General features: G+C 35.9%; 1 protein-coding gene across 4 annotated transcripts in view; it reads left to right on the top strand.

Annotated features, from left to right (window-relative positions):
• Positions 1-11,293, top strand: part of PPIG (peptidylprolyl isomerase G) — a 59,313-nt gene extending 48,020 nt beyond the window's left edge. For all 4 annotated transcript variants that reach the window (XM_033231198.1, XM_033231200.1, XM_033231199.1 and 1 more), the window contains exons 11-14: positions 578-745; positions 3,689-3,776; positions 5,965-6,101; positions 6,280-11,293. In XM_033231198.1, the coding sequence (XP_033087089.1) occupies positions 578-745; positions 3,689-3,776; positions 5,965-6,101; positions 6,280-7,390 (1,504 nt within the window). In that variant the 3' untranslated portion in view covers positions 7,391-11,293. The remainder of the gene's footprint in view (positions 1-577; positions 746-3,688; positions 3,777-5,964; positions 6,102-6,279) is intronic.
• The last annotated feature ends 4,343 nt before the right edge of the window (positions 11,294-15,636 follow it).

The raw sequence follows: 15,636 nt of genomic DNA, 5'->3' as shown, positions 1-15,636 counted from the left end.
CCATCAGTTCATTTTTTGTGTACTCAATTAAATGATGGCTTTGGTGTTACAGATTTGTATGTTTTGTAGGAGGATTATGGGATTCATGAAAATTGCAGAAAACCACCAATTGTTTTTCCTATTTTCAGTAGCTCTTATGATAGCATAAGAGTAGAAAGCAGATAATATCCGTGTATTTTACTTTCTTTTCCATTTTGTTTGAAATAATCAGTGTTTGTACTAAAACTTGTCTTCATCTACCTGTTGCCTCAAAATGCAATTAATTTCTTTACCCATGTTTTAAAGTATTTTAAATTTATCAGAGCGCATTCCCCACATAGTTTCATATTTTTTATCCGTTTTGTAGGAAAATATTTTTTGAGAGTGTGATAATCGAAACATTTTGTTTTGTTTGTTTTTTGATTGGTTAGTTGGTTTGTCAGAGGAATAGAAGATTTTTCCCATGCGATCACATCTTTGGTAAGGACAGGATGTTTATATTATAGTGATATAAAGGAAAGAAATACCAACAATTGGATATTTGCATAAGGACATAATAACCAACTGTAACTTGTTTCGTGTGTTTCTGTTTGTTAAGTGCATCTAGTGAGAGTGAAGCTGAAAATCTTGAAGCCCAACCCCAGTCTACTGTCCGTCCAGAAGAGATCCCTCCTATACCTGAAAATAGATTCCTAATGAGAAAAAGTCCTCCTAAAGCTGATGAGAAGGAAAGGAAAAACAGAGAGAGAGAAAGAGAAAGAGAGTGGTATGTAAATGTGTATATTTTGTCTCACATGGTTCACTATAGAACTTTTCTTCTTTTTAAAAAGTTTTTATTTATTTTAAACAAGATTTAATTGACCTTGTCCCAAGATTGAAATCTTTTTAATAAAATGTTCTTCTGCAAAGTTCTTTTTTACCAACCACATAATTAGAAAGGTAAATTGACAAGTAGATTGTGAAGTAGTTACACATGATAAACACTAATACAAAAAAGAGATGTTAAGCTGCATTCCAAACCAATAACAAGATACTGTTTAACCAGTAAAACAAGATAGTGTTTTATCGTGTTATTTGTGTACATTAAACTTTTAAGCAAATAAAAACCTTGGTTTTTCAGTTAGTCTAATAGGAAAAACTGCTGTTTTCCTTACTTGGTTTACAGTATTGTAATAAAAACTGATGTCATGTTCAAATCCTGAAAAAATTTTACTACATAAATCTACGTTATTAATATCTGTAATACTAATTGTTCTTTATCAGTCATTTTAATACCTATGTCCAAAAGTAGAAAAGAATATTGAAATCTTTCTGTTAGTTATGATCAGAAATGCATTGTCATAATACAAGTAATAACATTCTTGGCCAGGCATAGGGCTCACACCTGTAATCCCAGCACTTTGGGAGGCCAAGGTGGGCAGATCACTTGAGCTCAGGATTTTGAGACAAGCCCGGGCAACGTGGCAAAACCCCACCTCTACTGAAACAAAAAATTAGCTGGGTATGGTGTTGCATGCCTGTAGTCCCAACTACTCAGGAGGCTGAGATGGGAAAATCACCTGAGCCCAGGAAGTTGATGCTGCAGAGTGCAGTGATCCTACCACTGAGCTCCAGCCTGGGTGACGGGAGTGAGACACTGTCTTTAAAAAAAAAAAAAATTCTGAGTAATCTTTCTATACTTCAATCCTTTCTATACAATAAAAATATAAAAATAAGATGTAGTATTTGAAACTTTGTAAATTTGAGGAGTTGGATTGAGTTAATTTTTCTGCTAGTATTGGAAAGGATGTTTCCAAGGAAATAAAGATTAAAGAAAAAATATTTGAACAACTTTTCACATATCACTTACATGGATGTTGTTAATACGCTAATTAAATATTAACTGATGTACTATTTTTGGAAAACAAACAGCTTCCCTTTTTGGTATAAACCATGATATGAATGTTTGACTAATTCAGACCAGCTTGTCGTTGCTTAGTTCACATTACTTAACATTTCTGTATAGTTCTGTTGCAACTTTTAAAGGATAATAAGGTACTTTGGGATAAGATAATTTTAAAATTGTTCTCTCGACAGCATTAGCACCTTCTGAGCTCTTCTACATTAATTTTTCTTAGCACTATCAAATTAGTTTCGTCTTAGTAATGAGTATATATAGCAGTATTTCTCAATAGGACATGATTGGCATTTTGAGGCAGGAAAGTTCTTCATGCTGACCACATTTTAAGGCCTTAGCATTTCTGCCTCCTGGGCCCTATTTACTAGTAGCACTCTCTGGTCATTCCATTTTGGCTTGATAACCACTGATTATACATTTGTCTTTTGTATCCATAGGGAATTGGTTTCAGGACCTCTTGCAGATACCAAACTATGTAGATGTTTAAATCTCTTATAAAAAATAACATAGTATTTGCATATAATCTAATATTCCCATGTATTTTAAATCATCTCTAGATTACTTATAGTATCTAGTGTGTTATGATAATCTATATAATAATATAGTGTAAATGCTATGTAAATACTTGTTTTACTATATTTGGGGGTTTTTTAATTTTTTTATTTTTTCAGTCGGGTTTTTTCCCCTTCAGATAGTTTTAATCCCTGGTTGGTTGAATCTTCAGATGTGGAACCTCCGGATACACGGATGAACTGTATATAGAATTTTAAATTTGTTAATTTAAGATGAATAAAGCTGTATTCTACAGAATCATTTTTATTTTTATTTTATTATTATGGTTTTTTGTTTGTTTGTTTGAGACAGAGTCTTGCCCTGTCACGCAGGCTGGAGTGCAGTGGCGTGATCTCAGCTCACTGCAACCGCCGCCTCCCGGGTTCAAGTGATTCTCCTGCCTTGGCCTCCTGAGTAGCTGGGACTACAGGCACGTGCCACCACGCCCAGCTAATTTTTTGTATTTTTAGTAGAGATGGGGTTTTACTGTGTTAGCCAGGATGGTCTCGATCTCCTGACCTCGTGATCCGTCCACCTTGGCCTCCCAAAGTGCTGGGATTATAGGCATGAGTCGCTGTGCCCGGCCCAGATTCCTTTTTATTAAAATCACATGTCACGGGGCCGAGCATAGTGGCTGACATCTGTAATCCCAGCACTTTGGGAGGCCTTGGCGGGTGGATTGCTTGAGCTCAGAGGTTCAAGCCTGGGCAACATGGTGAAACCCTGTCTCTACCAAAAATACAAAAAATTAGCCAGGCATGGTGGTGCATACCTGTAGTCCCAGCTACTTGTGAGACTCAAGTGGGAGGATAGCTTGGAACCAGGAAGACAGAGATTGCAGTGAGTCAAGATCACACCACTACACCCCACTTGGGTGACGGAGTAAGACCCCGTCTCAAAAGAAATAATAATAAAGGACTTTTTTTTTTTGAGACAGAGTCTTGCTCTGTTGCCAGGCTAGAGTGCAGTGGCGCAATCCCGACTCACTGCAACTCTGCCTCCTGGGTTCAAGCAATTCTCCTGCCTCAGCCTCCTGAGTAGCTGAGATTACAGGCACGTGCTACCATGCCCGGATAATATTTGTATTTTTAGTAGCGATGGGGTTTCACTGTGTTGGCCAGGATGGTCTCGATCTCTTGACCTTGTGATCCACCCGCCTTGGCTTCCCAAAGTGCTGGGGTTACAGGCGTGAGCCACCACGCCCAGCCAACAAAAGTTGTTTTTTAAAAATGTGTTAACTTTCTCTTTGCTTCCTTCTAGTAATCCACCTAACTCCCAGCCTGCTTCATACCAGAGACGACTTTTAGTTACTAGATCTGGCAGGAAAATTAAAGGAAGAGGACCACGGGTAGGTGATTCTTTCCCCCGGAGATCTTCACAATACTGCATTTGTCTTCCTTAAATAATTTTAGGGTGTTTCTTAAATATTATTTTAATGTGCAAGTAAGTAAAATTTAGGGGAGATGCAGACATTGAATTATATATTCTCTTTCTTGAACAGCTTCTTCTGTATGTTGGTACTTCACAACAGAAAATCCATGAGATATAAATAGATTTTACATTTACATGGTATAAAATGGGATCGAGGTCTTTCTTGTCTCCCTTGTTACTTTGCAATCACTGTATCTCTATTCTTGTTAAAAATAAATAAAACTTAACCTTATTCTTGTATTTTATTTTTTTTATTTACTAGAGTGTCTTCATCAGAATTTAAATATCTTCTGCTTTCAAAACTTTATAGAAACTTGGCTACACTTTTCTATCTCGTGTCTTCACTTCCTACTTATTCCTCAAGCATTTCAGTTGTCTTCCACTAGCACTGTTCTGCTGAAAACAGCACTTGATACATAATTAGCTCCATATCACAAAATCCAGTGAATCATTTTTAGTCTTCATCTTACTTACTCCTTGTAATATTCTTTCCACTTTTTTTTTTTTTTGAGATGGAGCCTCACTGTGTTGCCCAGGCTGGAGTGCAGTGACGTGATCTTGGCTCACTGCAACCTCTACCTCCCAGGTTCAAGCAGTCCTCCTGCCTCAGCTCCCCCTAGTAGCTGGGATTACACCATGCCCAGTTAATTTTTGTACTTTTAGTAGATATGGGGTTTCACCGTGTTGGCCAGGCTGGTCTCAAACTCCTAACCTCAGGTGATCCACCTGCCTCGGCCTCCCAAAGTGCTGGGATTACAGGCATGAGCCACTGCGCCCGGCCTCCACATTTCTTTTATAACGTATTCTTCCTATCTCTCTAGCCAGTCTGTTGTAAATTTCTAATGCTAGTTCATACTCCTTAAACTGACCTTTTTTTTTTAAGACAGGGTCTCACTTTCACCCAGGCTGGAGTGCAGTGGTACAATCAAGGAACACTGCAGCCTCAACCTTGCAGTCTCAAGCAATCCTCCCACCTCGGCCTCCCAAGTAGCTGGGACTACAGGTGTGCACCACCACATCTGGCTAATTTTTGCATTTTTTTGTAAAAATGGGGTTTCGCCATGTTGCCCAGACTGGTCTCGAACTCCTGAGCTCAAGCAGTCTGCCTGTCTCAGCCTCCCAAAGTCCTAGAATTACAGGCATGAGCCACCGAGTCCAGAGTGGGATCTGGGATCTTTGAGATTCACTGTCTAATCTTTTTTTTAAATAGTCGCCAGAATTGTCATTTAAAAATGAAAGTCTGATTTTTGTGCCACTCCTTTACCGTTGATCTTAGGATAAATCCAAAATTACTACGATGGCCTATGACACTTCACAAAACCTAGTCCTTGCTTACCTCATCAGTGTTACCTAGTACTAGTTTCCCTTGTAATTTTTAGCTTTGGCCATATTTGATCTGTCTTTTCTTTTTAACTCAGAACCTTCCTATCTCAGCATCTTTTCCCTTTTCCTTTTATACACATTCTATTGTAGCTGCATATATGTTTAACATAACTAATTATATGTTCATTCACATGTTCTCCAAGTCCTGTAGACTGTAAGTTCCCGGAAAGCACACTCATATATCTTGGCTCACTAATGTTCTCTCAATATATAGTAGAGTGTTTGGTCATCCTAAGGGTTGAATAAGTGAACATCTACACATTTACTCTATTTTCTCCACAATATGAGAAATTGTTGCTTTGAAACATTAAGTATATATAACACTTAGATTGAACTTGGCAACTTATAAGTTGCTCTAGCATTACTTGGATAGGACTCTTCCATGGAGAAGACGTGTATGGCTAGTGGCTAGAGTTTTTGTGATTAATGTTTCTTAACTTAGAATTTGCAACATGACAACTTAAGTTTCTCTGCCTCATTGATTTCCTAAATGAAAATTGGGAAATTTTAGTAATTTTCAGGGCATAGAAATATCAGGCATTTTATTTTAACCTAGAAACATACACTTTTTAGCTACTGTTGTAATGCTTTTTATGTATTTTTTTATTTTGTACCCCTTACTACCTCCTGACCCTCACCTCAGTACTTCCCTCCCTCCCAGCACTCATGTGAGTCCCTCTATATTTTATCCATTAATTTTTCCCCCTTTTAATTTTCTTTAGCGTTACCGAACTCCTTCCAGATCCAGATCAAGGGATCGTTTCAGACGTAGTGAGACTCCTCCACATTGGAGGCAAGAGATGCAGAGAGCTCAAAGAATGAGGGTATCAAGTGGTGAAAGATGGATCAAAGGGGATAAGTAAGATTTAACTATTATTTCAAATGTAATAAGTATTTGTTTTTACTATTATACATAAAGTTATTGTCATTTTAATTATTGCTGAATACTTTAAGAAGAGTAGAATATCATTTTAGCCAATAATATCTACAATTCTTTTTCTAATAACATTTCCCCAATCCTTTTTCTTATTTTTTAGGAGTGAGTTGAATGAAATAAAAGAAAATCAGAGAAGTCCAGTTAGAGTAAAAGAGAGAAAAATAACGGATCACAGGAATGTATCTGAGAGTCCAAACAGAAAAAATGAAAAGGAAAAGAAAGTTAAAGACCATAAATCTAACAGCAAAGAGAGAGACCTCAGAAGAAATTCAGAAAAAGATGATAAATATAAAAACAAAGTGAAGAAAAGGGCCAAATCTAAAAGTAGGAGTAAGAGTAAAGAGAAATCAAAGAGTAAAGAAAGAGATTCAAAACATAATAGACATGAAGAAAAGAGGATGAGGTCACGGAGTAAAGGAAGGGATCATGAGAATGTTAAAGAAAAAGAAAAGCAGTCTGATTCTAAAGGAAAAGATCAGGAAAGGAGTAGAAGTAAAGAGAAGTCTAAACAGTTAGAATCAAAGAGTAATGAGCATGATCATAGTAAAAGTAAGGAAAAGGATAGACGTGCACAATCCAGGAGTAGAGAATGTGATATAACTAAAGGTAAACACAGTTATAATAGCAGAACAAGAGAACGAAGCAGAAGTAGGGACAGAAGCAGAAGAGTGCGATCAAGAACCCATGACAGAGATCGCAGCAGAAGCAAGGAGTACCATAGATACAGAGAACAGGAATACAGGAGAAGAGGACGGTCACGAAGCCGAGAGAGAAGAATGACACCAGGAAGATCAAGAAGTAAAGATAGGAGGAGAAGGAGGAGAGACTCACGGAGCTCAGAGAGAGAAGAATGTCAAAGCAGAAACAAAGAAAAATACAGAAACCAAGAAAGTAAGAGCTCACACAGAAAAGAAAATTCTGAGAGTGAGAAAAGAATGTACTCTAAAAGTCGTGATCATAATAGCTCAAATAATAGCAGGGAAAAAAAGGCTGATAGAGATCAAAGTCCCTTCTCAAAAATAAAACAAAACAGTCAGGACAATGAATTAAAGTCCTCTACATTGAAAAATAAGGAGGATGAGAAGATCAGATCCTCAGTGGAAAAAGAAAACCAAAAATCAAAGGGTCAAGAAAATGACCATGTACATGAAAAAAATAAAAAATTTGATCATGAATCAAGCCCTGGAACAGATGAAGACAAAAGTGGATGAGTGAGTGATATAAACTTCCATTCTGTTTCGAATTTTAAGTTTGAGAGACTTGCTAATGAATCTCCTTTATGTTGTTTTCCTTTTCATTGTTTTTGGGTTGTTTTATGTTTGTCCTTTTTTTTCTTAATGTGGATTTCATTGAGTTGATCTTTTGATAATCTGCAATGTGGATAATTTGTACTGCTAAAGTTTTAATAAACTTGAAATGAGAAAAACACTTTGGTGTAGTACTGTGTGCTGTGTTTAACTATTTTATGTATGCATTACTGTGTTGCAACAATTAGCCAATAGCATCCTAATTTGTTTAGTCAGCCATTTGGAACGGTTGCAATGCATTGTTACAAAAGCTTGTGTTTCTCATGATTAAAGTAACTTTAGAAGCCACTAGAAGACATCTTGTATAGATTTTCTGATTGCGTTAATAATAGAGGTTTGCAGCGGTTTCTTTTAATTACACAGAAGCAGGGTCCTAATAACCTGAGATCTTAAGTCATAACTTTTGATTTTATAGTAATTTGTGCTTTAAATAGATGTTTAGTTATTTATATTGCACTTCATACTCTATTCTTTATAGTTTTAGCCATAGCTTGTTTCCTATTAATGCTTTTCCTGTCTAGTTGTGTTTTACTTAACTGCCTATAAAAATCATAAGAGTAATTTTTTTTCAGTTGATATACTGATTGAGCTTGAGTTGCTGTTATACAGCATTTGACAGAAACTATACCTTGGAAAATCAGATTGTGATTCTCAATTCTGTGTTGCTTTTGGTTTGAAGAGTTTTGGGAACGTTTTAATTGTTATTACCCTTCTCTAAAATTTAAAAAAAAGAAAAAAAGCTTTTCTCATTAAAACATACCATTTGCACAGGTCCTTAAGCTATACAGATTCTAAAAATTGTTAGTATTGAAGCATTACCTTCTAAGATTTCTCTTTTGGCCTCCAACCTATATAGAGTTGAGTGTTAACTCTGCATGGATTTTGTTTCTTTCTTTTAATTGAACTGCTCTAACTCTCATAGCTAGTTCCAAGTGGCAAGAAAATGCATCTTTTCTATATATGTATCACGATAGGCTATAGCATGTTTATGACTCTGGTTTCTTTCTATTCAAGTGGTTTTATACCATTACTGTTAATGTTATTTTAACTTGGCATGTATAACATTGCCATATAGAGTAGAGTAGAAAGTTGCAAATTTTGATAGTTTACAGAGTTAAACACTAAACATATCCAAAGTCCATTTAGAGTTTTGGGTGTTGTATTTTGCCATTTTTGTGATGTGTAGCCTTTTATTCTGTAATGTCATTTCAAAATAAAACATTGAACATCCAGCAAACATAAAACCTGCCTCATTTGAAAGGAAATTTCAAAATTCCAATTAATAGTATTCTCTAGAGAGTTTTGTACTTTAGTATTTGTCAGTGTAGTGTCAACTCTGTTACCAAGATAGCTTCTTGGTAAATCCGGTAGCTACTCAATGCTATTTGTACTGAATAAAGCAGTGCTTAACATGATACTTCCCATTATTGATTAATGCAATATTGATATATTTGGCGTTGTGGTAGCTGTTGCAGAATGAATAGTGTAATGACCATAAGATTGTTTGGAAAATTGTAATACAGATATCCACAATGAATTCTTCCCCAATTTTTTTTTTCTGATGATAAAAGTTGTAGATGTTTATTATAATCCAGGGTGATTGATTCCTTAGAGACTGACCACAAACCCACATTAGGGATAATTGAGTCTGAGTGCCCAAGCTATATAATGTTACGTATTTTAAGCAAGTTATTGTTTGTCCTAATTTCAGTTAACTGCATTTTAAAATTGTTGTTATAAACTATTTGAGCTTTAATAAAGGTGCTATTTAAGAAAGGATTTCTAATAACAGTTAAGTCCATGCTAAGTAAAAATTCTTATATGTTGTCTGATCCCAGAGCTTTATCTAAAAATTATACACAAGGATGTCCAAATCTTAGAGTTTCAAAAAGGAACCATAGGGAGAAAATTGTAGTAATTTCTATATGCAGTATTCTGTTTGGGTTATCAAAAGAGCAACTCCATGCTCCGCATTATTGATAGTCCTTATTTTAAAATTTTATTAGCTCTCTTTACAGAACAGATGTGAAGGAGTTGAGAGAAGGACAATCAACTAGATTTTATTTTTAGAATATAAACATTTTTTAAATGACTAAACAGCATTAACTGTACCTCAAGATCTGTACATGCATCTGAATAGCACATGGCTCAAATGGTACTTTCCTTTTGTTACATTTAGTAGTTGTGCCATCTTTAGTTTTTGCTTTGAACATTGTTTTCCTAAAAGTCAACTATTACTTTCTCATCAAGTTGGTTTTATAGTTATGTCTGAATTTATGGTTCATATCAAAGTATCTTTGACTTAATATCCTTTTAAAAATATTTAAGCTGATGTATTTTTATTGCTCAATTGGTGATAGCTGAGAAAACTTTTTCAATATGTAGAATTTTCATGGTTATTTTGTATGAATTATTTTTCTGGGTAAGCCATCTGCCACAGAAATTGACACTATGGTGAGATTAATGTTAATGAAATAAGCAGTAGAGAAGCTACTGGATTGCTTTAAAACATTCTTTGATTAAATTACTCTATAGTTGGTAAGTTCATAGAGCAATGTAGTTTTCTTTCAAGTTACTTAATTGAAGCCCTCAGAAGTTGCAAAGAATTTATCTGATATATCTGCCTTTGCACAAGTGTGATACTGATGCATGGATGGCTGTGCTGAATGGCCTTTGATATTTGTGCCTAGTGGAAGGTATGGAGCTAAACAATTAAAGATCTCTTCATTATGGATAGGCACACATTGGATCTCTGGTATTTTGGGTGTATTTTGGGTAGTGGTATTAACTTGACAATTCTAATTTATTTTAGTTAGTATATGTAGCAAGTTAGTATGTTTTTTAGTAGTTTATTGTACTTCATTCCAGTTAGTAATATAGTTTTCATCACATTAAACTTTTTATGCTAAATTTCTGTAGAAGCTTGTTGAGTTTGCCTTCACCAGAAGGTACTTTAAATACCTACCATACAGCTGATTTGTTATAAAGAAACAAAGTGGGTATTCTTTTTCCTTTTGATTATGTTTACTGTAATTATTTCATTTTGGATTAACACATTTACAACTGAATAAACTAAGGATTATAGGTTAATAAGCTGTTTATTGTGAAAAGATGTGTTTTGTTACAAATACTTGTTTTAAAAATTAATAAGCCCCAGGAAGTACAGCATTGACTGGCACAACTGCCCCCAGTGGGCTTCCCAACTAACTGCCTTCAGTGGATTCAGGCAAGTGCAAAGTCTTTGGCCTGTTATGTGACGAAGAGGTATATATTAAAGGAAAAGAAAAATGACATGAATAAGAAAATTCCATCAATAAGATTGAAGTAGGGAGTTGTTGAGGGGTTTGGTTTGTTTTAAAAGTTATGGGAAGGAGTGGTGGGGTGGATTTGTGTTTGACTTTTTTTATTTAAGCAAATTCCATATGTTACCAAAAGCACATGCTGTATATTTTCTTCCCCTATTGTGTGTATATAGTATTTTGAAAGATAAATGAATTGGGTATTTGTATGTGGGATGTACAAAATTGTGGCCGCTCTCTTTGTGGAAGGAAAAAACATAAATGAAGTTAATGCACTTCTTTTCCTAGCCCAAAAGTCACTGTGATTATATTTTTTTAATGAAATTTAGAAATAAAGCTGTTGTCTTCTCAATTGTAAAATTAGTTTCAAAATGCTGCTTCTCTTATCATTAGTCTAGTAATTGTTGAACTGTTTTCTGCAAACTGCATTTTACAAAATTTAAACTTGGAAGCTGTATTAACTTTTATAGTTAAACATTGTATTAAATAAACTATACTATAATAAACAGTTTGGTTTTGTATTTTTTAAATTGTATTATCCCGCCTTTTAAAAATCAAAAGCTAAATAATGAAAATAAATCAATTAAAACATACTTTTCCTCTCAGAGATACACAGTTATTTACATTATGAGGAAACTGAACAAAGAGTTTTTAACAATACTGAGCTTTAAGAATTTAACCAGCAGGGACAATTTCCAGGTTTGAGAATAAGTTCTAATGTAAATATTTAATCATAATACTTCAGATTGTAGTGTGTCTTTTGCCCGAGCAAACTTTTAAGGTTAAGCTCAGAATTTGTATTACTGTCTGCTAGAGTACTACCATTTGCTTCTTAAGTCCTCTGCATTTTTTTCAGCATTAGGATTGCTGTAATAGATCCTGTGTCTACAACATAGTGGTAAAGTCATGTAAACATAAATGTTAATTGAATTCTGTAAAACAATTACCTAGTTTGGGGGTGTTTTTTCTTACGTTAGACATATTTAAGGAAAATGCAGTTAGTTAACTTGAGAGTGAGTCATTGAAAATATATGCCTAGTTATACTAAATATTGGCATTGAAAAAAGGTATATACCTGGGTAAAAACCTGAATATTCAGTAGTTTGTATGTATTAACAGGTGAATATTAAAATCTGGAGTGTTCTTAAAAGCTTTATCCAAGAAAATGTATAAAATGTGAGTGCAACAAATGAACTGCAAATTGTGTATTAAAATACTTAAGGCATCAATTTGCTTTTTCTATTCCCTTTTTTGCGGGGGGAGGGACGGAGTCTCGCTCTGTCACCCAGACTGGAGTGCAGTGGTGGGATCTCAGCTCATTCACTGCAAGCTCCGCCTCCCCAGTTCACACCATTCTCCTGCCTCAGCCTCCTGAGTAGCTGGGACTACAGGCGCCCACCACCACGCCCAGCTAATTTTTTTTTTTTTTTTGCATTTTTAGTGGAGACAGGGTTTCACCGTGTTAGCCAGGATGGGCTCCATCTCCTGACCTCGTGATCTGCCCGCCTCGGCCTCCCAAAGTGCTGGGATTACAGGTGTGAGCCACCACGCCCAGCCTGCTTTTTCTGTTTACTTTCTAGGTTTCTTTCCTTTTTTTTTTTTTGAGACTGGAGTCTTGCTCTGTCGCCCAGGCTGGAGTGCAGTGGTCGGATCTCAGCTCACTGCAAGCTCCGCCTCCTGGGTTTACGCCATTCTCCTGCCTCAGCCTCCCGAGAGCTGGGACTACAGGCGCCCGCCACCTCGCCTGGCTAGTTTTTTGTATTTTTTTAAGTAGAGACGGGGTTTCATCGTGTTAGCCAGGATGGTCTCAATCTCCTGACCTCGTGATCCGCCCGTCTCGGCCTCCCAAAGTGCTGGGATTACAGGCTTGAGCCACCGCGCCCGGCCTAGGTTTCTTTCCTAAACATATTTCCTTACCTGATAACTTTTTGTTTTCATAATTTTTATATTTCCCCGCTCCCATCAAAGTCCTCTCAGGACTCAGAATGCCTTGTTCCAAGTTATGTCTTTGCCACAGATTTTATCTACGAGTTTCTCTTATCAAATTAGCAGATTAGAGCAGTTGAGTTTCCACTGCTGTGCCATTCAGTTCTTTTCACTGAATTATTTTGTGATTATTTAAAAACATTGTGTAGCCTTACCTTTCTTCTCAATGTCCTTTAGTAGAAAGCCCAGCGCAATTTAAAGTAAAATAAATTGTATATGTAAGGCAGAAAAACTAGTAATCTGGTGTTTTATGTTATCCTGCACTCAAGCTAAGTTGGTTGTATAACAAATTTATGTATTAACCATTTCGTAGAAACTTACTTCCTGTTTTATAATATGGGAGAAGATAGCTGTCTAAAATTACTAATTACCACTACATATTGTATTTATGTAATTTAAAGGAAAGGATATATAGCAGAAGTTCCCAGACTTTCTTGGTTCACTTTACCTGTGCGTCTCAGTAATTTTAACATGGTGTTATCCCTGGGCCAGAAGAAATACCTAACATCTGTTTATTAAATAATTTAAAAGGCCAGGAGCACACCTATAATCCCAAAACTTTGGGAGGCTGAGGCAAGAGGATTGCTTGAGTCCAAGAGCTTGAGGCTGCAGTGAGTTGTGATCATGCTACTGCACTCCAGCCTTGGCCACAGGTGAGACCCAATCTCTAATAAAAAAGTAAATAGAAAGTTCACATAGCTAAAGTGTATCTAACAACTTAGCCATCTGAAATTTTAAAAAATATGTTTACAGTTCCATTCTTAACCACAATGAGTTACTAATGGGATGTCTGCAACTGTTGGTCACAGCACAACTTCTCAAACCTCAGAATCAGATCACACCATCCTCTCCCATAATACATTGATTTTGTGCAATATATGTTTTATCCCATCAACTGCTGAAAATCCAGCTTTACAGACAGGATGTCATCAAAAGGCAGAGTTTTAGTATGTTGAACTACCTCTGGCTAGTCTTACAGATGTCAGGTAATTTGTTTCAAAAGTTTAAACTGTCCCACCAGCTGTGCCTTTGTGAGTTCACTGTGGTTCCTCAGTATGCCTTGGCACACAATTTAGGAATCAGTAGATACAGTGTTAAAATAACCAGCTATTTTACTTCTTTAAAACAGTTTGTTTTTTAAAACCTGAGGTCCATAAACCCACAAACAGTAACTCAGAATGATGGTTGCCCACATAATCTGCCATTTTAAAAAAGTATAACCCAGATATACTGAGCCACAATGTTGGATGTATGTTAGTCACTGTGCTGTGCAGTCTATTAGAGGGCATTGTGGAAGTCCTTAAAACTATATGCAGAATTGTAGAGTATATGTGTGTGTGTACCTTACTGCTGTAAAAGCCACTAAGTTTTACCAGATTCCAAGAGGCTCATGACATAAGTAATGTTTGCTCAAGACTTGGTCTCTTAGAGAATGATACACTGAACAATTTACACCTTTACCCAGCATTCCCATTTGTAGGAATCTATCTGAAAGGTTAACCGACAAAAATATGAAAAAAAAAAAAAAAGGCAGCTGTTAATTACAGAATTTGTAATAGCAGAAGATTGGAAACCACACAAACATCTATTGGTATACCACTGGTTGAATAAACAGGTACACCCTTGCAAGAGAATACTATGCCAGTTGGAAAAGAAATGAAGATATTTATATCTGCTGTGTTGTGTCTCTAGGATATATTAAGTGAAAAGAACAAAGTTATTTTGTGTTGAGTAAAATACATGTGTATTTGATTTTAAAGAGAAATAAGCAAAGGATACAACAGTGAAATGGCAACCTAAGGAAGGAAAAGTATTTGCAAATCATTTATCTGATAAGGGATCAATCTAGAATACACAATAACTACAACTCAACAACAAAACAAATAACATGAAAAAAATGGGCAAAGGACTTGAACAGACATTTCTCCAAAGATGATGATAGACAAATGGCCAGCAAGCATATGAAAAAACATTCAATGTTACTAATCCTTAGGGAATGCAAATCAAAATCACCATCACAATGAAATAACACCTCAAAGTCATTCAGGATGTCTACCATCAAAAAAACATGGTAGTGAGGATGTGCACTTCGTGCACTGTTGGAAATGTAAAATGGTTCAGCTGCTATGGAGGAAAGTATGAGTTTCTAAAAATTTAGAATTACATGATTCAACAATTCTACTTCTGGGTATATGTCCAAAAGAATGGAAAGGATCTTAGAGTTATTTGTACATCCACGTTTAAAGCAGCATTATTCACAATAGCCAAGAGGTGGAAGCAACCCAAGTGTCCATTCATGAAGGAATGAATAAACAAAATGTGATATACATACAATGGAGTATTCAGCTTTAAAAAGGAAGAAAACTGACTATAACATGGATGAACCTTGAGGACCGTTCACTAAATGAAATAGTCGCAAAAGGACTTATACTGTAGTGGTCGAAATTCACAGAAACAAAGTAGAATGATGTTTCCCAGTAGCTGAGGGGAGGGGGAAATGGAGACTAGTTGTTTATACAGAGTTTCAATTGTGCAAGATGGAAAAATTTGGCAGATTGTTCAGCAATATGAATATACTTAACACTATTGAACTATATACGAATATACTTAACACTATTGAACTATATACTTAGAAATGATTAAGACATTAAACTATGTGTTCTGTGTTTTTTACCTCAATAAGAAATGAAAAAAAAAAGGGGGGGGAATACAGTTCACAAAAATCACACAGAATTCAGTAGTACTGAGTACATTCACAGTATTGTGTAGCCATGACCATTACCTAGTTCCAGAAGTTTCTGGTGCTCCACCTGGAAACCCCCTACCCATGAAGCAGTCACTCCCCATTCCCCTCCCCCACAGCCC

Source organism: Trachypithecus francoisi, unplaced genomic scaffold (assembly GCF_009764315.1).
Source record: "Trachypithecus francoisi isolate TF-2019V2 unplaced genomic scaffold, Tfra_2.0 Lachesis_group13, whole genome shotgun sequence".
Taxonomy (NCBI): Eukaryota; Metazoa; Chordata; class Mammalia; order Primates; family Cercopithecidae; genus Trachypithecus; species Trachypithecus francoisi.
Note: the sequence above shows the minus strand (reverse complement) of the source record. Positions and strands in the feature narration are given on the sequence as shown.